The sequence below is a fragment of the Perca fluviatilis genome, chromosome 19 (assembly GCF_010015445.1).
Source record: "Perca fluviatilis chromosome 19, GENO_Pfluv_1.0, whole genome shotgun sequence".
NCBI lineage: Eukaryota > Metazoa > Chordata > Actinopteri > Perciformes > Percidae > Perca > Perca fluviatilis.
The window spans coordinates 29,756,805-29,781,186 of record NC_053130.1 but is presented as its reverse complement, the minus strand read 5'-3'; the positions used below and the strand labels follow the sequence as shown (position 1 = coordinate 29,781,186).

At 40.8% G+C, this 24,382-nt stretch overlaps 1 protein-coding gene across 6 annotated transcripts in view; it reads left to right on the top strand.

The window, feature by feature from the left end:
- Positions 1-24,382, top strand: part of piezo1 (piezo-type mechanosensitive ion channel component 1) — a 207,760-nt gene that overhangs the window by 172,629 nt on the left and 10,749 nt on the right. For all 6 annotated transcript variants that reach the window (XM_039783693.1, XM_039783692.1, XM_039783694.1 and 3 more), the window contains 8 exons: positions 1,770-1,967; positions 2,138-2,399; positions 11,981-12,113; positions 12,324-12,471; positions 15,814-15,966; positions 16,347-16,408; positions 21,131-21,289; positions 22,582-22,729. In XM_039783693.1, the coding sequence (XP_039639627.1) occupies positions 1,770-1,967; positions 2,138-2,399; positions 11,981-12,113; positions 12,324-12,471; positions 15,814-15,966; positions 16,347-16,408; positions 21,131-21,289; positions 22,582-22,729 (1,263 nt within the window). The remainder of the gene's footprint in view (positions 1-1,769; positions 1,968-2,137; positions 2,400-11,980; positions 12,114-12,323; positions 12,472-15,813; positions 15,967-16,346; positions 16,409-21,130; positions 21,290-22,581; positions 22,730-24,382) is intronic.

Genomic DNA, 24,382 nt, shown 5'->3' with positions numbered 1-24,382 from the left:
TCAAAATATACCCATTTGTAAATTTTACAGTTAGACTTGGGGCTAAAAAATGTCCTCTTGCTGCCAAACTATTACAATCTGGGTGACACAATACACTGACTTTATAATTAGAAGCAGCCATTGGACCATTTTGGTAGGCTCTTTGCTAAGTCCCACTAAGCTTTGAATTCCAGTATGGAGTTCACAATGATAATGGTAGCATTAATTATATTCAAGTCCTAATTTTCAGTCAGCCAGAGATAGTCAAACGATCTCTGGCTGACTTTTTTGGTTTTCCCAATGACTCATGTTAAAATTGGAGATTTAGAGTATGATGGCTACATACATGATATCATGCAAAACTCCAAAGTAAACTGACAGTAAAAGCCACACCGTTCTGGTCCACATCGCTGCTCTGGGTTCTTTCAACCTGATGTGGGTGTGCTATTCAATTCAATTCAATTTTACTTATAGTGTCAAGTCACAACAGGAGTTATCTCAGGACACTTAGGAGTAAGTCTAGACCACACTCTATAATTTACAAAGACTTAACAATTTCCCCCAAAAGCAAACATTTGGTGCGACAGTGGCAAGGAAAAACCTCAGACAGACCCTGACTCTTGGTAGGCGGCCATCTGCCGCTGCCGGTTGGGACACACACTGATACAGATATACAGATATAGAGAAATATAATTCATAATAACTATAGCAGCTGGTATGATGAACAGTGGAAATTATAATAACAATGAAGATAATAGAACTATGACTAAAAATAGTAGTTTTAGCAGTGCAGAGCATCGAGCAGGACCACAGCAGCAGCTGCAACCATGATTTAGGTGCCAACCCAATCCAAGGAAATCTGCGAGGAGAGAAAACAGAAGGACTCTGGGGAATAAGCTCCCCTGAGCTAAGTTAGTAACAAGCACTACTGGGACATGAATGCTCACAGATGGAAAGAGAGAGGAGCTTAGTGTGTCAAAGGAAGTCCCTCTGCAGTCTAAAACTATAGCAGCATAACCAAGAGCTAGTACAAGGCAAACCTTTGAGGTTGGTAGAAGAATCCGACATCAATGAAGAGAAGCAGAGATGAGGAGGGGGCACAGTGTCTGCAGCTACACACTGCCTACTCTTAAGCTTTAACCAGTGCAATGTATTTTTACCACCGCCAAAGGGGGTTCCACAAGGTTCAATATTGGGTCCTGTCTAATAATAGTACATCCTTAATAACAAATTGTAATGCCCATCTCTATGCAGATCATACAGTTGTGTATTGCCTTGTTAATACTGCATACTCAGTCACTAAAATCTATAAGAGCCCTGAAACGCAAGGGGAACAAAGTTTATCTCCTACATACAGGTTTATCTCCTAGGTGGGGTGACATTTAAAAAAAAATGACATGAGCCAGTTACTTGGTGTTTAGGATGTAGACACCGAGTGAAAGACAAAATGAAGGAAAATGGAAATGAATTCATCTGGAAATGAAGGTCCTGAGAAAGGTATGCGTGAAGTGAGAAGCTCTAAGTGATTCACATTTTTTGTGGATCTGTATGAACTGAGTCCATCTCCAACAAACCTTTTGCTGTGCAGAAGAAAATGTGTAGAATATCCGAGATATGTGTGGATTGCAGTTATATCCTCCGCCAGGTCGGGGCAGAATGAACATTCTGATTAATAGCGGATGGGTGTGATGGGTGAAATAATTTGTGTGTGTGTGTGTGTGTGTGTGTGTGTGTGTGTGTGTGTGTGTGTGTGTGTGTGTGTGTGTGTGTGTGTGTGTGCGCGCGCGCAGCGTTATGGCCTGTGGGACCACGAGGGCCCCCTGGAGGAGCAAAGTCCCTCACCAGAAAGTTGTAAGGATGAAGGAAAAACTAGAAAGGAAGATGGAAGAAGGAATGAGGGAAGAGAAGAAGAGAAGGGGGAGGGCAGAGTGAGCTCAATATCTACCCTGGAAAACCTGGAAATTACTGAACTGGACCAACTTGAAAAGGTTGGTGCAAATACTTATTTGTTGCTATTAGTTACTGCCCTGTCAATAACCATTTTTAAAGAATGTGTTCTTAGCCGTTGACTAAAACAGTGACATCATGTAATTGCTTATTTTTAAAGATAGTAGTCTACTTTCCTACTTTTTTTTAAATCAATTGTTTATTAATTTAGGATATTGTGGACTATGTTGAACCGAGTACCAGCTCTGCTGCTGCTACCACACAACCTCCTGCAGATGAACCAGCACCCAGTGGTTCAAAAGATGGACAGGAAACTCCGTCTGGGCTGAAGGACATGTTGAGTTTTCCCAGCAGGCCGAGGGAGGATAAGATGGAGGGAGACGAAGAGCAGGTGATAGAAGAAGCCCCAAAGAAAAGCAGCGGTATGCGCTTCCGCAAGAAAACAAAACAACCCAAACAACAGCGCAGCAAAGGTTTGTGGCTTCATTATGTGTGGACTGTGAAGTTAGAGATGTGACTCATAACATTAACACTGGCTGCATTCCATTAAGGTGCACCTCATTCAAGGACCTGGTATTGCACAAGCAAAAAGCTAGTTACTGCCAGCTTTTTATATCTGCAGTTATTGAAGTAGACCTATTATGCTTTTCTGTATTTCCTGTCATATCTATAATGTTACATTGTCGGATGTTCGTATTTCACGTGACCAAAGTTTCAAATAATGAGGTAATTGTATTTATTTTATTAAGTTTTTTTGACAACATATGAAAAAGAATATATATCACATGCATACTAATACACACACACACACACACACACACGGGGTAGAGGTACATTTATGCCCATTTCATCTTACCCCCAATTCAAGGAAACCAAAACCCATAAATGTCCAGTAGTTTGCATACAAAAACAAAAAAGACTGGCAAAAACAAAATCAGTGCATAAATATATGCATAAATAGAAGTTGAATCAAATTGGGTCCATATATTGCATAAGGAGGCCCCAAGATTCTTTCCCTTTATGCTGATGTTTTAAATACTTACTTATTTTCTCCAGTGGATCACTGAAACAAGTTTATATAGCCATTTTCTGAAACAAGGTGGATTTGATGTTTTCCAGTCCTTAAGAATTTGTTTTTTTGCCAGAGCCACGCCCATCAATAAAGCTGTTTGAATGTGTAGAGGGAGGATTAAAGAGTGAGCATCCAAAAAAAGCCAAGAGTGTGTCTCTCATAAGTGGACTCAAAGTGGGGGATGTTTTCCCTGACAAAATGCCTAATTTGCATATAACGAAAAAAATTAGCGTGAGGTACAGTGCCTTGCGAAAGTATTCGGCCCCCTTGAACTTTTCGACCTTTTGCCACATTTCAGGCCTCAAACATAAAGATATAAAACTGTAATTTTTTGTGAAGAATCAACAACAAGTGGGACACAATCATGAAGTGGAACGAAATTTATTGGATATTTCAAACCTTTTAAACAAATAAAAAACTGAAATATTGGGCGTGCAAAATTATTCAGCCCCCTTAAGTTAATACTTTGTAGCGCCACCTTTTGCTGCGATTACAGCTGTAAGTCGCTTGGGGTATGTCTCTATCAGTTTTGCACATCGAGAGACTGACATTTTTGCCCATTCCTCCTTGCAAAACAGCTCGAGCTCAGTGAGGTTGGATGGAGAGCGTTTGTGAACAGCAGTTTTCCGTTCTTTCCACAGATTCTAGATTGGATTCAGGTCTAGACTTTGACTTGGCCATTCTAACACCTGGATATGTTTATTTGTGAACCATTCCATTGTAGATTTTGCTTTATGTTTTGGATCATTGTCTTGTTGGAAGACAAATCTCCGTCCCAGTCTCAGGTCTTTTGCAGACTCCATCAGGTTTTCTTCCAGAATGGTCCTGTATTTGGCTCCATCCATCTTCCCATCAATTTTAACCATCTTCCCTGTCCCTGCTGAAGAAAAGCAGGCCCAAACCATGATGCTGCCACCACCATGTTTGACAGTGCGGATGGTGTGTTCAGGGTGATGAGCTGTGTTGCTTTTAAGCCAAACATAACGTTTTGCATTGTTGCCAAAAGTTCGATTTTGGTTTCATCTGACCACAGCACCTTCTTCCACATGTTTGGTGTGTCTCCCAGGTGGCTTTTGGCAAACTTAGCGACACTTTTATGGATATCTTTAAGAAATGGCTTTCTTCTTGCCACTCTTCCATAAAGGCCAGATTTGTGCAGTATACGACTGATTGTTGTCCTATGGACAGAGTCTCCCACCTCAGCTGTAGATCTCTGCAGTTCATCCAGAGTGATCATGGGCCTCTTGGCTGCATCTCTGATCAGTCTTCTCATTGTATGAGCTGAAAGTTTAGAGGGACGGCCGGGTCTTCGTAGATTTGTAGTGGTCTGATACTCCTTCCATTTCAATATTATCACTTGCACAGTGCTCCTTGGGATGTTTAAAGCTTGGGAAATCTTTTTGTATCCAAATCCAGCTTTAAACTTCTCCACAACAGTATCTCGGACCTGCCTGGTGTGTTCCTTGTTCTTCATGATGCTCTCTGCGCTTTACACGGACCTCTGAGACTATTGCAGAGCAGGTGCATTTATACGGAGACTTGATTACACACAGCTGGATTCTATTTATCATCATTAGTCATTTAGGTCAACATTGGATCATTCAGAGATCCTCACTGAACTTCTGGAGAGAGTTTGCTGCACTGAAAGTAAAGGGGCTGAATAATTTTGCACGCCCACGTTTTCAGTTTTTTATTTGTTAAAAAAGTTTGAAATAGCCAATGAATTTCGTTCCACTTCATAATTGGGACCCACTTGTTGTTGATTCTTCACAAAAAGTTACAGTTTTGATATCTTTATGTTTGAGGCCTGAAATGTGGCAAAAGGTCGAAAAGTTCAAGGGGGCCGAATACTTTCGCAAGGCACTGTAGATTGTACCTTAAGCTTAAATGATCAAAGGATGCAAACTTGTCCAAATACAAATCTTTTATACACTTAAGCCCTTTCATAAACCATGTAGCGAAAGTGTGTCGAGTAACGCTGGAGTAAAGGCATAGTTGTAACAAAAAAGTGTACAGTATATATCGAAACATTAGGAACCTTATACAAGCATTTGATTTGAATAAGGATCTTCAGTGAATCTCTGACAACGAAGACTTACTGATTTGGTATCAGATGTAGGATTTGTAAAAAGTAGGGATGGCAGTGAGGCATATGGTTTTATTAAATAAACTCTAGTTTTAGCTAGAGAGGGGCCGAATTTAATGATTCATGGTCTGGAGATCCCCATTGCCAGTGCCCTGGCATTCGCTGGCCAATAGTAATCCTTAAATACTGGAAGACCCAGGCCTCCGTCCCGGATGGCTCTAAATAAATATTTTTATGACAATCTATGCTTTTTATAACCCTAAATAAAATCTAAAATGATTTTCTCCAGCTTCTTAAAAAAAAAAATCAGCCGAGATAAATATAGGCACATTTTGAAAAAGATACAAACCTCTTAGTAGAGATACCATCATAATGGCCATTATGGATAGGGGTAAGGTCCTCCAATATTCTAGGCTGCATTTAAGTTTATCAATACCCTCTAACAAATTTAATTTGAGCAAGTGTTTAGGATTTTTTTAGATTTTAAGTCCTAAGTATATGATATAATATTATATAGCATTTTCAGGATAATACTTGTATTTTGTGTTTGTACTAGAACATGTTTACATGCTTTAATGTTAAGAAAACACAACATGTTTTTCATACTGCCCATGGCTGCTGCACCTGTATTCACCCTCTGTATGAGATGCTCTGTAGGAGCACCTGTCACTTTAAGCCCCCCTCTCAAAAAAGCCCAGTCTGCTCTGATTGGCCAGAGTGCTTCCTGGAATCTGCGCTCTGCCAGTGAATGTCTAATAAGGGGAGAACTTCCACTCTCGGGAAAATTCCGGGTTGGTACAATGGGGCTTAATAGGGAGTGAGATAGGGAGTGAACAGGCTCTCCATAGACAGGCTCTGGCTCTGCTCCGCCGCAGCCTCCGCTGTTGTTTCCAAGGGGGTAAGCTTTGCTTCACAACTCGAACCTCCTATGGCGCAATTTTGATGCTATAACAATATCACCTCTCGTTAGCATTCCATTGACTGCCATTCATTTTGACGTCACTTTGACAACGAATAACTTTACATCTGAAGCGTTTAAAGACTTAATTGTCCATTGTTTATTTCTAAAGAAACACGACAATGTATAAAAGGCTCCATTACCTTGTATCTCACGTTAGGGCTCCGTAGCAGACATTTTTGTAAATATTGTTTAACGATTGTGTCATAACCAAGGGACTTACTGTCGCATAGTAGAGGAATTGCCGTATAGTACAGGAGAAGCTCGCAGGCATTTTAGTTAGCAATAATTAGCCTGTGCCCATGTTATCGCCTTCTCCTATCTCCTACGCTCTCCGTCTCTGCAAGATTGGGAATGATTGAGATTTCTCTTGGCACAGCTACCAGAAGACTTACAACTTTCAGACAGGTTGCTCACGTCACATTTACGTCGTCTCTTTCAGTTGGAGGCTGCACAGTAACGCTCAGCGCTCATCGGAAAAGTGCTTCTAATATCCTTCACTGGTCTCCGTCCAGAGCAACGGAATCTGTTGGTCCATTCTTATATACTGTCTATGGTTGTTTCACTAGTTGATAGTGGCGTGCAATACTGCAAAATTTGGTATCAATCCCATTCCAAGTAAATACAGGGCCAGTATCGCCGATACCAATACGATACCGATATCTATCTATCTATCTATAATTGCAGGAACGTCTGTCTGTCTGTGTGGGTGTTTGAATGAACAAACGTCAATTCCCGTTTCAGAATCCCACACATGCAAAGCACAACCAGCTACAACAAGTGCAGACAGAGCGTAATGTCACTTATAGGCAAGCTATCATCTATGTTAAATTCATTAACAATCCGTCTCTCTCTCTCTCTCTCTCTCTCTCTGTGCACACACACACAGTCCGGTTCGGGTGGTTGATGATGGGCAGGGTTGTTAGCGCACTGCCATGAGTCCATGTGATATTTTGTGATAACATTCTGATTCTGCAATGTTCTCTGTCAGTTAAATATAGAAGCACAATGTCTTCCTCCATAGGACACTGATTTATTTTTTCCTCCGTGGGTGCTCACGGGCGCATGCCCTTTAAAAAAAAAAAAAAAGTAGTCAAAAAATGTTTGCATTTCAGAACCTTAGGAAACGGACAGCGGCAGATACAAACACACTATTAACTCGATAATAAAGCCGTAAAGTTTCAACTCAGGACAGAGCCACTTCTCACAAATACAGATAGGATTGGAGATGAGAAGTTTAACTGACCACCAACTACTGCTGACCTGACGGAGCACAGGTCTGACCTGAATTGAGCCATCGTTAAGGTTATCAATTTCACCTGTGCTTTTCCTACTATGACAAGTCAAAATGTCTGCTGTGAAAAAGGTCCATTGGTGGATAGGATATGGAGCAGGGGACTGACAGCAACATAATCAATCACATTATGACCGACGCTTCACTTAGCACCAATTGCAATGCTTAATTTTAAATGAATTTAGCCTACTGGCAGTCTGGCACACGTGGGTGCTCAGTGGGTGCTCGGTATTTTCCATGGGTGCCTATGTCTTCCTCTGCTGTAGAAGTAGCCTACACTAAGTCAATAGATAGTAGGCTATACAGTGGAGTTGCATATTAAGTGGTTCAGGGTCCTTCTCTAAGTCATTTTGGGGTACACTTTGGTTTTGATAAATTCTACAAGCAGCAACAACACAGGCCAAGTAATCAGCCCGTTCCAAACAGGCACATTTTCAACGGGCACTGCACTAGTTTTTTAATAATTAAGGTGGATGCATCATCAAATTGCTAAATCTGAATGAATTTCCATGACCTTATAAGTGGTTTTGTGATTTTTCCTTTGGATTATTAATAAGATAAAGGACAGGACAGAATTATTATATGCTTGTATAAATTTGTTGTGTTACCACTGTATCGTACAGCCTTTTTACAAATTATACAGCTTGCCGTTGTTTGATTTTTGGCCTGAAAATACAGTCACACAGCGCTCCTCTTTCTCTCTGCCTTTCTTCTGCTCCGTCTTTGTCCTGCTTGTGTGTGTGTGCTGCTGGCTGCTGCTGAACCTGGCTGCTTGCTTGCTTGTTTGCCTGCCGCCACTGAGTCACGTGACGGTACAACATCAAAGCACAAGAGGGGGGAGGAGGAGCAAAGTGTGTCTGCTCTGTGCTGTGACAGCATGTGTGACAGGAGCGGCACTTGAAAGCAGCGGCACTTACACAGACACAGACAGCCAGGTTGCCTCTTTGTTGAAACCACAGCGGTGCATACTGGAGAGAAACTAAAACTAAGGTATCAATCTCATACAGAATATCTCTTGATCTATTAAAACAAAGGCATTTGTGTTGTCAAAACAGTACTAAGGCTTCGGTAATAAAACTGGAACACCGGTACATGCTCCACAAGCGAAAAAACTAAAACAAGAATAAAGTCCAAAATCCAAGACAGAACAAATTAGGCACGGGTAACACAGGATATAGGCACACGGCTACGACAATGGTACAGAATATGCCTTCTACAAGCTCAAAAACGGAGCCACAAAACACAACGGTATAAAACACATCACTGAATTATCTCCAATAATTCATATAAACTTTCAGTTTAACTGTAACTTAAAAGTTGATTAATCATGCCAATAATAACTGCACGGCGGCAGCATAATAATAAACCAGCATTACCAGCTAACCATGTGCTGCAGTCATAACACTCCAAATGTGTTTTTGCGCTCCGAGTTGACACTGATGAAAGTTTTCATCATTGCATGAATATCCAACTGGCAAAGATGTCCCCGTGTACGTGGATGAGGGTGAGGTGTGTTAGTCTCTTTTGGGACATGCTGCTCCGCAGCCAGGTTTTAAGGCGTCTGAGGTTTGAGATCGGTAGGCACATGCAAAGTTTTATTAGATCCTCTACTTCTCCAAATAGAGCTCTGGTTTGAGGGTGCAGGTTAGATGGATGTGAAGCAACTTCTTGTACTGTCTAGCATGGGGAATCGGCCCCTTTACACACATCTCCCAACATTTGGAGCTGAAAGTGCAGTCGCCCTGTGTCTAGCTGTTTAGGAAGCTGAAGAGATTGTGCGTCAAGTTCCGTTGATGTGAGGCTGTTTGCTACATCAATTATGGTCTTCTCCCTGAATGCAGCTGTTTTCATCCCGGTCTGGTCGAATCTTCTGGTGAGTTCAGACTGGACCAAATCCAGAGCTTCATAAAACTACTACATCCACCGAAGCTCCCATAGAAAGATTGTTTACTCCGGCACGCTCGCCCTATCGCTTCCAGCCTACGTCATCACAACAAACAGCACGTGCACTACAAACACTAGCCAAATCCAACCAGCCTACCCAAAACCAACCACTCCTCTGATTTGCCCTTTTTAACACCCGCTCCCTCACCAACAAAGGCTCCATCCTCAGTGAATTTATCATGGACAATAATGTGGATTTCCTCTGCTTAACCGAAACATGGCAAAAACCACTTGAGCATTTCGCCCTCAACCAAACTACACCAACTGGATTTACATACATAGACAAACCACGACATGAGGGTCGCAGTGGCGGAATTGAAACATGGCATCAAACCCACCATATTATCCATCCCCACTCCTACTTCATTTGAGCACTTCATTTAAACTGCCTGGCACTAAACCCCTGGTCACTGCAATTATCTACCGCCCCCCTAAACCAAACCCTGCATTCCTCGCTGACCTATCAGAATTTCTATCCCAACTCTGTGCCATATCACCATCCATTCTTCTGTTAGGTGACTTCAACAACCACATTGACTCCAGACTCCAAAACAACCATTGACTTCCTGGACATCCTACACTTTTTCAACATCAGCCAACATATTGATTTCCCCACCCACAAAAAAGACACACACTAGACCTGGTTTGTTCCTCTGGTACCACCATCAACAACATAACCCACACTGACCTCGCCATTTCCGACCACCTGGCCATCACCATTGACATCGACATCCCAACTCCCCCCAACAAACAAAAACGCACAATAACATTCAGGAACCTCAAATCCATCGACCCCACCTCCTTCTCCCCCATATTGACAACCACCATTGCAAACTCCATTGACCCCCAAGTCCCAGTCCCAGTCCCAAGACCCTCTTCTCCACAATCAACAAACTCCTGAAACCCATGGACACGATCTCCAACTCCTATTGAAAAAAACCTGGTCTGGACCCAGACATTCCCAACAACTACCGCCCCATCTCAAACCTCCCATTTCTGTCCAAAATCCTGGAACGAGCTGTTGCTACCCAACATCAAACTCACCTCAACTCCAATAACCTCTATGAACCATTTCAAACTGCACTCCTCAAAATCACCAACGACATTATTCTTGCTGCCGACTCTGGTCTCCTCACCATCCTTATCCTCCTAGACCTCAGCTAGACCTTTGACACCATTAAACACTCCATCCTCCTTTCACGCCTTCAGCACCTAATTGGAATAACTGGCTCCGCCCTAACCTGGTTCACCTCCTATCTTTCTGACAGACACCGTTACATCTCCCATAAACCCATTGATGCTTTACACAGTACAGGGGGACAAGGGAAAAGAAAAAAGTAGGCCAACGCAAACACGGGCTGAAAGAAATAAAACGTCCCTGCTAAATGGAAGGGGGACGTTATTTAATGTCAGCTACTGACGTACAACCACATCATGCACTGTAAAGTTATATTATGAATGAAATAGAAATATTATATACCTGAAAGCAAATTCGGGGTCGGTTTTGAATCATTTACAATCCCAATATTGTCTATCTGGTGAAAGCCAGACTGAGATTGACTCAGATTCTTGCCTTGTCTTACTTTCCCTTTTAGCTTTTAGTTGTTTTTTGTTTAATTTCCTTTTTTCCTGTGATAGCCCTGCCCCAGTATCTGCCATAACTACAACAGATTACTTCTAAAATAAAATTAGAATACAATTAGGCCTATATAAAGAACTCTCCTGCTACCCTTTACCTGACTGGATACGCTCAGAATGTATTACTGTAGAGCAGGGGCGTCAAACTCATTTTCACTAAGGGCCACACTGGAAAAAGAGAATCAGTCCAAGGGCCAGACATGTAGTCTGGGTTTATTGACGTGCTTTTGTTACTGTATCTCACTTTTTTTTTTTACATTTGGTAGCTTTTTTCCCTTTTTTTTGTTTTTCTTCTAACGTTTTTTGTGGCTTTCTCAGACATTTCTCACCTTTTTGTAAATTTGTTGCTTTTTCCAACATTTTTGTACGCTTTTTATTGCATTTATGTTGACATGAAGCCCTACAAAAGTCATCAAAAGAGTTCCTTAGTCATCATAGAATTTAGCAAATCAACAACAACCTGTTTTACAGCCTGAATATGAAAACTCTCTGCTTCTGTGGTCTCAGTCGGCAAATCTGCCATATTCTGCTTTGAATGACAGGTAATTGCAGTTTAAAAAACACTTTCTTGTGTTTTTGGTTTGGTGCACAACTAGGCGGGCCAAAATGTATTGTGAACCCAAGTTGATATACGGGCCGGATCTAAATCTGCAAGGGGCCGGATATGGCCGGCGGGCCTTGAGTTTGACACATGTGCTGTAGAGCCATTCTACCTAATCATTCTGTGACTTTGCAGATAAAAATCAGACCCGGGCAAAGGCACTAATAAAAACTATATAAAAATAGCATTCTTTTCACTGTTAGTCTTGTTTGGTGTTACAGGTCATTTATGATCAATATACGAAAAATTACACAGTTTCAGAAATATTAAAAAGTTATATAGGAACTTTAATATTGTAATGTTGTACTCCATTCAACTGGTATTTATGTTTATCTTGGTCATCTTTGTGCTGATGTGTCATTTGAATCACAATACAGAGACTATATGTTTCAGGAAAGATTTTAAACTATGATTACTTTTTATTTGAGTAATTTATTTGAATCCTTCCTTGACTGTTCCAGAGGAGCCCACAGCTGAAACTACAGATCCCTGTGAAGAACCAGTGAAGAAAAAGCCGAAAGGCAGGAGGAAAGAGGCAGCCAGTCAGAGATTGCTGGCTGTGGGACACAAGATAAAACATGTTTTCGTCTCTGGGTAAGTAGGACATAGGCTAGAGACTATAAAGTAACCACTGTCACCCTCTAAGAACATTTATCAAAATATTTCACATGTTAAAGACTAAATAATCTGTAATTCATTAAAATAGTTTAGATTAATAAAAATAAGTTTAGTTGCAATCCTAGGAGGAATTAAATAACTTTTCCACAAATTCAGTGGTTTAATGCATTTTGTTTTCCTCTGCAGTATTCAGAGTGTTTACAGGCCGGCACAGGGATTCTTCCGAGGTATTCTACATGCTGAGTATCGGACTGCCACAGATGTCTATGCGTTCATGTTCCTGACTGATGTCATTGACTTCATCATCATCGTCTTTGGTTTTTGGGCTTTTGGGGTGAGAGCAGGTTTTGTGACATTTTTGGCTGGACTACAGCAAAGCGGGGCAACCATATAAACGCAAAGCTAGGGTAGCATGTGGGCTTACTGAAGCACCGTGTCATGTCTTCTTCTACTAAAGCCTACTGTCTAGTCAAGACAAGTACAGCTTACAGGTAGGAACACTAGTCTCATTTTAAAACGTTACCTATAGGATCCATACCAAAAGTGTATGTGCGTACAAAAGCTGAAAATGGCGTCCACCAAAACATAGTCAGATTTTTAAACCTGTGCGCATGCACACCTGCAGGCAATGTTCCCTTTATAAATCACAGTCCACCTGGAAATTAGTGCACAAGGATCAGCCTCATATCCCACCCTCTATTCGCCCACTGCTAACCAAAGCGCCTCATGAATAATGATGCATAGAAATGAGCCTGCTGATCAATGGTTCTTTAGGGTGAATCATGTCAACAACGGGAGGAAGACGAAGAAAAGGCTGCTGCTTCAGATATAGTTTTTAATAATCTTCCTCTTAGCTCAGGGATATTTTCTAGATCTGGAAAACCAGGCCAGCTGACAGTCTTGCCTGGGCCCGGGACAAGATCTTAGATGGGCCCCCCCCTTGCGGCCAGATCTCTCCTTTTCCCTTGCTCTTCCTCTCCTCACATCTCTCACTGAAATTAAGTGTGTAATCAGTCTCTGATCCATCCTGCTCAGACTCTCCGACAGGGCAGCGAGCCCCCCCGCATCACTCTCTCTCTCTCTCTCTCTCTCTCTCTCTCTATCTATCTATCTATCTCTCTCTCTTCTCTCTCACCGGTAGCCTGACTCTGTCCCTCCGTTGGGGCAGCGGGCCCCTCCCGCATCACTCTCTCTGTCACCTGACTGCAGCTGGATCTCTCTCTGTCTCACTCGAGCTACCAAACTCAACTGTTTCTGTCAAAGTTAACGTGTTGTGTCAGGCTTTTATACAAGCTAATGGACGTTAACATGAGAGCTGGCCTGTTACGTTACGTTACATGACTCGTAAACGTTGGCTGCGCTGTTTCTTACCTTGCTCTACGTTGACAGTTCCAGCTTCACCGTCACCACCTTTTTTTAAATATTTGTTTAAAAAATCTCTAAGGCCTCTATTTCCTTCTTCTCTTTTCTTTCCTTTTCTGAGCTCCGGACTTGTGCTGACCGGACATTTTGAGCGTACTGAACTTCAAATCAAGTGACAATATCAAATTTTGATCAGTGGCCAAACCATTTTTATGTTGGGGGTGGGGGGGTTCTTGACCACCATTTCCAGGACAATTAGGAAGAAAACAAATAAAACGCTTTTATGTAATTAAAATATTACGCTACATATTTTTTTCCACAAATAGGCCTATTTAAAAAAAAGATTTTTAATTCTTCCATAATTTAATGAGGGCCCAGTTCTGGGCCCCCCCCCTACTGTGGGCCCGGGACAACAGACCCGTTTGTCCCCCCCTATCGGCGGGCGTGTGGAAAACTACTGTTCATATGTTTCCTCTTCACAAGTAGGAATTGCATTTTAGACTTGGTCATAGTACTATATTCAATTCAATTCAATTCAATTTTATTTATAGTATCAAATCATAACATAAGTTATCTCGAGACACTTTACAGATAGAGTAGGTCTAGACCACACTCTATATTTTACAAAGCCCCAACAATTCCAACAATTCCAGTAATTCCCTCAAGAGCAAGCAGTGCGACAGTGGCGAGGAAAAACTTCCTCTTGGGAAGAAACCTCGGACAGACCCAGGCTCTTGGTAGGCGGTGTCTGACGAGCCGGTTGGGGGTGTGATGAACAGTGGCGATAGTAGTCACATTAATAATGGAACAGTGACTGGATGTAGCGGGAAGCTGCAGGGTTCAGCAGGACGCAGCATGACATTGCAGGGCATCGCTGAGCTCAGCAGGGAGTGCAGCAGGACCACGGCGACAGCTGCAACCAGGGTCTTGGTGCAAACGTTCTCCAAGGAAATACGCTGGGGGAAAAAAAGCATAAGGACTCCGGGGAGTAAACTCCCCAGAAGCTAGGATTAGTAACAAGCATTTCTGGGACGGGCTGCACACAAATAGTAATAGTAATAGTAACAGTAATAGAAACAGTAATAGAAAGGGAGAAGAGAGAGCAGCTCAGTGTGTCAAAGGAAGGAAGTCCCCCGGCAGTCTAGGACTATAACAGCGTAACTATAACAGGTAACTAAGAGAGACAGGTCATAAGGTGCATCAGGTGCATCTCTTGTTCTAAATGATAATATATATGCTCTTGACAGTATACAGCTGACCATTCACTTTTAGTTGATAGACTAGCCTCTGCTAGCCTGGATCAAAATGCCTGCCAGTGGTTTACAAGCTATTTCGCAAATAGAACCCGATGTATTGTTCCTGACTCTACTCAATCTACCTTTATGAAGGTTACTAAATGTGTACCATAGGGTTCAATTTTAGGTCCTCTACTTTTTACCTTGTTTATTAATACAATTGTCTCTTGACACTGCTCATGACACTGTGCTTTATTCATCTGCTTATCCATTAGGAGGAGCGTTATCTATTTTGCAGACAGCCTAATACCCTAGTGCTAACTTCTAGAGCTTTAACATATCTTAAATGAATAAGAAAATGTATGCAATTCTCTAGATCCAGCTCGTTGAAGGAAATTGACTCAATATTTGCACTTTGGATGGTTCCTAAATTGAAAAAATCTTTCCTTCAAATGCATGTTGATGAACTAGCTTAAAAGTTACACAAACACAAACTCTAGGGTTTTTTGTTTTATAAATAGGTCATGTTTTTCAAGTGAAAATAGAAAGCTGTTTATACAGTCAACTTTCCTGTCAGTATTTGACTATGGTGACACTATCTACATGCACTCTGCCTCTACCACCTTGTAACAGCTTTACACTAGTTATCACTCAGCACTTTGGTTTTTGGTGATGACGGATGGTTTTGAACGCATCATTGTAATCTTTATCAGGCAGTGGGTTAGCTGTCCTTGGCCGGATTAGGCTACCTAATATCCCTCGTTACATAGCGTTCTAATCACTGCCAGAAAAGATCTCAGGAGTAGTCAGCTCTTGAAGTCCCTCAAGTCAAAATTGAACTGGGAAAAACTGCTTTAATGTTTGTGTACCTAGAGCCTGACATAAGTTTTAAGAGACTGTCAAGTTGAATGTCCTATGATATGTAACCAGGGAACAAACAAAAATAAGAACTAAGTCTCAATGGGTCTTGCCTGGCTAAATAAAGGTTAAATAAACTAAAAAATATTACTTTTTTAAACATACAGTATCTTATCAGTTTTTAGAGCAAATCCTACATGACTTACGGTTCTCTCCTTTAGAAACACAGTGCAGCAGCTGATATAGCCTCCACCCTGTCAGAGGACCAGGTTCCTGAGGCCTTCCTGGTGATGCTGCTCATCCAGTTCAGCACCATGATCATTGACAGAGCCTTGTACCTGCGCAAGGCTGTCTTGGGAAAACTCATCTTCCAGGTTCAGTTCATGTATTCAGATTGTTGCCATTTATGTATCTATCTGTTTTATTCCACATTTTCCCTTTTGAAAAAGTGGAGGTGGAGTACCGTCGCTGTGTTAGTTCCATCATTCACCATCCCAAATTATATCAGACACCAATTAGTGGATTTCCATGCCTGTGTTTCAGCATTCTTTGCAAATTTACTTCTTGAAAAGGTTAATCTGTAACATCATGTAACTAGGTGGCTTTTAGACAGGCCAAGAGTGGACTGCAATATTTTTTAGATTTAGATTTAACTTGCTTTACTAATGTGCTTTTCTGCATTCTTAATATTTTATCTTTTTTTCCCTTACACCTTTCCTATTCTCCTCCTCATCCTGTTGTTTCTTCCTTTCAGGTGATCCTTGTGTTTGGGATCCACCTGTGGATGTTCTTTATCCTGCCTGCTGTCACTGAAAGGTGAAGTCAAATTAAATCATTTATTTATTGTATTTTAGAGTATTCATGGTATTCATTGGTTTGCACCGATGGACTAAATGAATTACAATTTGGGCTGTCTTGGTAAAATATTAGAGTAAAAATGCATTATTCTGGCTTTTGGACAGATAGAGCAAATCATTTTCATGTGTTTTGGGAATGCACTGGGATAGATCAGTATTGGACGACAATCAGAGACAGTATGGAAAAAGTTTTGGAACTTGAGATTGACTTTTGCTTTCAGGTCCTGTATTTGGGTAGAAAAACACATCAGCTTTTAGGCTCTTCTAAACTGTACATATTCAAGATAATGCTCAGGGGACACCCAAACTAGCAGACTGATTCAATGTGATGCACAAACTTTTTGGCATTGAAAAACTAACACTGGCTCTAAGACTGACTGGACATATCTATCTATAAATTGCAGGAATGTCTGTCTGTCTGTGTGTGTGTGTTATGCGCATACCTCTCGAACTGTTAGTCCAATGGATTTCAAACTTGACGGTGTCTTGCTACGGGCACGAGTAAGTGCGGTGCCAAGTTTGACGTTGTTTGGATAAGAAATGCAAAAGATATCATTTTATATATATATATATATATATATATATATATATATATATATATATATATATATATATATATATATATATATATATATACACAGTACAGGCCAAAAGTTTGGACACACCTTCTCATTCAATGCATTTCCTTTATTTTCATGACTATTTACATTGTAGATTCTCACTGAAGGCATCAAAACTATGAATGAACACACGTGGAATTATGTACTTAACAAAAAAGTGTGAAATAACTGAAAACATGTCTTATATTCTAGTTTCTTCAAAGTAGCCACCCTTTGCTCTAATTACTGCTTTGCACACTCTTGGCATTCTCTTGATGAGCTTCAAGAGGTAGTCACCTGAAATGGTTTTCCAACAGTCTTGAAGGAGTTCCCAGAGATGCTTAGCACTTGTTGGCCCTTTTGCCTTCACTCTGCGGTCCAGCTCACCCCAAACCATCTTAATTGGGTTCAGGTCTGGTGACTGTGGAGGCCAGGTCATCTGGCGCAGCACTCCATCACTCTCCTTCTTGGTCAAATAGCCCTTACACAGCCTGGAGGTGTGTTTGGGGTCATTGTCCTGTTGAAAAATAAATGATGGTCCAACTAAACGCAAACCGGGTGGGATGGCATGTCGCTGCAGGATGCTGTGGTAGCAATGCTGGCTCAGTATGCTTTCAATTTAGAATAAATCCCCAACAGTATCACCAGCAAAGCACCCCCACACCATCACACCTCCTCCTCCATGCTTCACGGTGGGAACCAGGCATGTAGAATCCATCCGTTCACCTTTTCTGCGTCGCACAAAGACACGGCGGTTGGAACCAAAGATCTCAAATTTGGACTCATCAGACCAAAGCACAGATTTCCACTGGTCTAATGTCCATTCCTTGTGTTTCTTGGCCCAAACAAATCTCTTCTGCTTGTTGCCTCTCCCTAGCACTTGGGGACACATTCAAAGTTTTCGCAATTTTCCGGACTGACTGACCTTCGTTTGTTAAAGTAATGATGGTCACTCGTTTCGCTTTACTTAGCTGATTGGTTCTTGCCATAATATGAATTCTAACATTGTCCAATAGGGCTGTCGGCTGTGTATCAACCTGACTTCTGCACAACACAACTGATGGTCCCAACCCCATTAATAAGGGAAAACATTCCACTAATTAACCCTGAGAAGGCACACTTGTGAAGTGAAAACCATTTCAGGTGACTACCTCATGAAGCTCATTGAGAGAACACCAAGGGTTTGCTGCGCTATCAAAAAAGCAAAGAGTGGCTACTTTGAGGAATCTAAAATATAAGACATGTTTTCAGTTATTTCACACTTTTTTGTTAAGTACATAATTCCATATGTGTTCATTCATAGTTTTGATGCCTTCAGTGAGAATCTACAATGTAAATAGTCATGAAAATAAAGAAAACGCATTGAATGAGAAGGTGTGTCCAAACTTTTGGCCTGTACTGTATATATGTATATGTGTGTGTGTGTGTGTGTGTGTGTGTGTGTGTGTGTAAAAGAAGCACACATTGGCTTTTGCTGCTCTAGCCGCTGGCCACTCCCCCTCTCGCGCTGCACAGTGAGGACAGCGCAGGACCAGAAAGAGAGAGGGTCGAAGAAAGCAGCGGAGCTTTGGCAGCTAGGGTTGGGACGATTCGTCTACATAGTCGACGTCATCAATTACGTAAATGCGTTGACACAAATAATTTGCGTCGATGCGTCACTAAATAAAATAAATAAAACTTGCGTGTAAATTAATTAATGTAATACGGAAACTAATGTAATCAGAACTGTTAGATCCGACGCCATCACCCAGATGTGCCAATCGCTGGAACGAGACCAAAAAAAACTGTCCAACTTCTCCTCTCCTCTAAACTTCTCCTCTCCTCTAAAGAGCTTAACCAGCCTTTAGATACAAATAATTAAAGGTCCGATGACATGGTGCTCTTTGGATGCTTTTATATAGACCTTAGTGGTCCCCTAATACTGTATCTGAAGTCTCTTTACCGAAATTCAGCCTTGGTGCAGAATTACAGCCACTAGAGCCAGTCCCACAATGAGCTTTCCTCAGAACATGCCATTTCTGTGTCTGTAGCTATTGAGGAGGAGAGAGGGAGGGGCAAGGTGGAGGGTGGGGGTGTGGCCTTGACCAACTGCCACTTTTCTCGTTTGAAAGCCATGATGTCTCTCTCTCATGGGTTGGCCAAATTCTCTCGCCGGGCAAAGCAGAGAAAGGGGAGGTAACCTCGCTTGTTATGACCTCATAACAAGCAAGATTCCAGAACAGCTCATCTGAGCTTTCATTTTCTCAAAGGCAGAGCAGGACACCCAGGGCTCGGTTTACACCTATCGCCATTTCAAGCCAATTGGGGACCATAGGCAGGCTGGGGGAACTCATATTAATGTTAAAAAACCTCATAAAGTGAAATTTTCATGCCATGGGACCTTTAAAGTTAAATTAAAGGGAAAAGAGCTTGGATGTTAAACAAAAGCTTATTCATTATTTTACCTACTGTTAAAAAAGCAAATACAGGCTACTCTTTTTGCACTTGCTCTGTTTAAGTTTTTATTTTTGTATTTCTCCTGAAAGTGACTTTATTTTGTGGTTGGATTGATAGCCTACATCTGGCTTCAGGTTGCACTAAAAAATAATTTTACTTGAACAGTGCAGTGTTAAACAATTTAAATAAATAGAGATTTGAACCTTATTGAAATTTGTTTGTGTCAATTGTTTGTGTCAATAATCGCTAGTCGAAAAAATAATCACTAGATTAATCATTTAAAAAATAATCGTTTGGGACAGCCCTATTGGCAGCTAAAATGTGATATACACCTCAAAGTACAACTAGCTATAGACAATGAGTGGCAGACAGTGTGATGCCACTTATAGGCAGGCTACCAGACACTGTTTTTGAGTCACATCGTTGTCCATGTTTGGGGGCGTGTTTGGTTGGAAGGTAACCTGCATGCCACATGCAAACGCCACATGCAGAACACTGTACATGTAGCTTCCAACGTTAGCTACATGATTGCTGGATATACCAAACTTACTTTTCTTCACTTTCCTGGAGCACGAGCAGATAGCTGAAAGGAACATTGTGACTGTTGTGTGGAATAGTCTAGTTGGCGAAAAAAAAGGCGCTATGCTTTTCCGTGTCTATTTTTTCGCTAAGAGGAAACTCAACAAAAATCCATTTGCCAACACAAAATATCAAACAAAAGCCATACACTATATAGTATTAAGTTTCTGTGAGCTGTAGCCTACATTCACCACTTCTAAACAGAGGCAGAATATAAAGTAATCTCGGAGATTATTCCTTCACAGCGCTGTGCAATGCGAGAAAATCTCAGAGCTAAACCGGGCAGACACGGCACTTTTCATCAGACTCACCCCGGGTTAATTAAGTCTACTGCTAACTAATGACATTACCATCACCAAAATACCCACATGAATCAAATCCCCTACTTCACCTCTTAACTGTCAAGCTGTATGGAAATGAACACCTGAAATGTTAAATTAGTTAACGATCCGACCCAACACCGTCCGTCTCCTTCACTCTCACACACACACACACACACACACACACACACACACACACACACACACACACACACACACACACACACACACACACACACACACGTTCTGGTGGTTGATTAACGTAGATATGTGCTGATTAGCTCTGAGATGCTAATGTCTGGTTACTCCACATTTTCATTGTGATTTTTTTGATTACATTCTGAATCTGCAACAGTCTCTGTCAGGTAAATCAGTAAGTTAGTAGTAGGCTATACAGGGGAATTGCATATGAAGTGGTTTGGGGTCCTTCTGTAATTAATTTTGGGGTACAATTTGGTTTTGATGAATTCTAGCATATACAAGCATATACAGCCCAAGCAATCGGCCCATTTCAACGGGCACTGCACTGGTTTGATAAATGTTGTAAAGGATGGATTGGTTTTACATACATAGATCAGATTTCAGGTAAGAATGATAGATCTATAAAAAAAAAAGTTCTATAAAAAAAAAAACATAATTCTGACAGAACGATACCATATATATATATAAGTTTAGTCTTCAGCATTCTACTGCAAAATTAGATTTATCAAGTTTTGTTTTTCCTTGTTTCTCTTTCTCTCTGTTTAGGAAGTTCAATCAGAACTTTGTAGCCCAGCTCTGGTACTTTGTCAAGTGTATTTACTTCGGCCTGTCAGCCTATCAGATCCGCTGTGGATACCCCACCCGTATCCTCGGCAACTTTCTCACCAAGAAATACAACCACCTCAACCTGTTTCTCTTCCAAGGGTATGGACGCAATGCCAGTCTGCAACTGTCTGCACTGTTTAGTAGAGCTTTCAGTCTTCTTCTATAATACCATTCGAATTTCAATAATATTTGAATATTTAATGCTCAAATGCAGCCTGTTATAAATATGTACTACACTACTCAGGCTTATGCATTGTCAAGCCACTATAAGCATGTGGTTGTTGTTACATGTTCTGTCCACTAGAGGAACTTCCAACATCAGCCTGTCCTTGAAGGGGACATTCAAACATGGCGCATTGCATTTCTGGCACGCCGCTTTCTATATACATTATATTCCACCACGCACACAGCGACAAACACAAATGAACAGAGAACTCTGTAATGAAATATTATCTAAGAAGTTTATTGAAGCGGCTCTGTTGTAAAGGCTAACGGTGCTCGGTTACCACAATGACATCATGTTAGAAAGCACAGTCGAAACGTTTTGTCATAAACTAGGTAACAATAGTGCTAGCCACGATGCTAATGGCATTGATAACTAAGCCAAATGGTGCTGCCACTACTATTTTCGTGATTTAAAATGAAGTCGAAGTTAACTCTGACAGCTGTAGGGCAGCTGATAAGAGCTGTCTCCATGAAGCTCCCAGCTGAGCTCCTATAACAGCAGTTAGGAAACCAGAACGAGCTAACTATTAATAACATAAGCATTTTGGTACGGTGGATGTCGATTTTAAAGTTATGTTAAAACTATTTCCCATCCTTCTGATTTCCAGCCGCAGCCACTCCCCCTTGTACTAACGTTTCTCTGTACATATGTTAGCTAACAATGCCTTGTGTTTGTCACTGCTGTTTATTGTTCATCAGATGTGACATGAGAAAAGGGAGATTAGCTAACGTTAGCCAACCTATTTATAAAAAAAATCTCATTCGAATAGTCATTTCAGCATTCAAATAGTATTGATTTTTTTACTATTCGAATTATATTCGACTTTCGGAATTCGAATTCTACTGTTTAGTAGAATGAACATTTGAAACAGACGTTCCAAGAATCAACTATGTGTATCAGTTTACATATTATTATTATTATTATTATTATTATTATTATTATTATTATTATTATTATTATTATTATTATTATTATATATATATTTTAGTTTTCTGATAATAATGAGATCTACAATCCAGTGGGAACTGTATGTGTGTCTATAATGATAGAGATTAGGTCAACTTTTATCATTACTAAAGAAAACTGAGGGTGTTAAATGGGTCAAGAATCCACATATAGTATATTGACAGTATGATATGGATGTTGTGCTTCTGTGTGAGTGTAGGTTTCGTCTGGTGCCGTTCCTGGTGGAGCTGCGAGCCGTGATGGACTGGGTTTGGACTGACACCACTCTGTCTCTGTCAAACTGGATGTGTGTGGAGGACATTTATGCCAACATCTTCATCATTAAATGCAGCCGTGAGACAGAAAAGGTATGCTGTGTATGAGTACAGTGATATGACAGCAAACCAAAGGACTTCTTCTGGCATAAATGTACTTGGTGAATGAAAACTCAATGAAAGAGGAAACTCTTCAGAATCAGCTGCAACAATATGTGCAAACTAAATCTTTTCATTATGAAAAAAAACCAAACTAGCACCAGTCTGTAAATTTTCCAACGCTCTTTCACTTCAGTAAAAGCCCACATGATAGATGAATTCAGCATTTATTTACTGTTTCGATGTGATCGATTGGCAGGCTCCAGGGAATTCAAAGTTCACTTTGCAACATGTAGTCACCTTTTGAACTATATTGCACTACAGATTATAAACTAAAGCATCGCTCTCTGTTTGCAATCTGTGATCACTGATCAGTATTAATTTATTATTTACATCACATCCTTTTTTGTGGCTGAGTTCAGGGCAACTTTTCATTGACTAGAAGGCTAATGTGATCATACCTTATACATTTGGTTACATTTGTGGATTAAATCTTCAACGTGACACAGTTTTGATTTGAATTACCTCATGGTCTTAGCTCTAGAGCCATCCTTAGGATCAGGGCTGTCAAGTTTTGAAGACAGGCAAGAGTGACACCCCACAAAAAAATAAGCTCATAGATTGGTGGCGGGTTGGACGAGTCGCAGGAGTAGGGGTGTTTCATTAATATTATTATTATTAGTGTTTTTGTTATTATTAATAATTGCTCAGATTTACAAAAGAAAAGATTTGACACATGGCACTGACAATTCAACCAAATACAAAGTATTTATTCAATTTCCGCATGGCATGGTGACTTATGATATGGGGAGGTATGGGGGTCCTCCCCCAGAAAATTTTGAGCATTAAACTCTTCATTTCCTGCATTCTGGTGAATTTTTATGCACCTATTTATACCTTTTTCTTAATCAATTCATGCTGGAAATCTTTTAATGTAATGGTAAACATAGATTATTATCCAAATATAAAAACATAATGGAATATATGGCAGTAAGGCTCTCAGGCATTCTGTATTGCTTTCATCTATTTATTCTCCTGTAGATCAGCTTTCCTAATTAAATCTGAGTCAGCACACATGTAGCCTAGCATCATTTACTCTTCCCTTTTCTTTTGCATCTTTTGTTGAGGATTTAACCGCCTTAAATGTGCATATGACAATTATTCACGTCAATGATACATTAATTAATTTTAATGAATTGATAAACAGAATTGTTTGAGCAAGATTTCTGCTCATGTTCAAAACGCGCCGCACATTCACAAAATATACCAGTTTTATCTGAGTTTTGGAGGAGTCGGATATTTTGAGAAAAATAAAAGTTATAATAGTCAATATATTTCAGAAAATAATCTGCTGTGCATTAACGTGATTGCTCTGCTGAGATGGTAGATCTCAGACCCCGATTGACAGACACAGAGCCCTGTTTGGGTCTCTGGTCTCTGAATGAGCGAATGTTTAGGGAAGTGTCTGTGCGCTGCTCTATGCTTTTTTTCATTGGCTGTTGCATTAAATCTTACCCAGATACAATAGTGCTATTTTCTGATTGGCTATTGTGTAGCCCTTCTTTTTTTGATTGGCTGATAAGTGGCAGGCTCCACTAAGAACTCCAGGGGAGACGCCCGCCTGACGCTGCCGGTTCCATAGTGAGA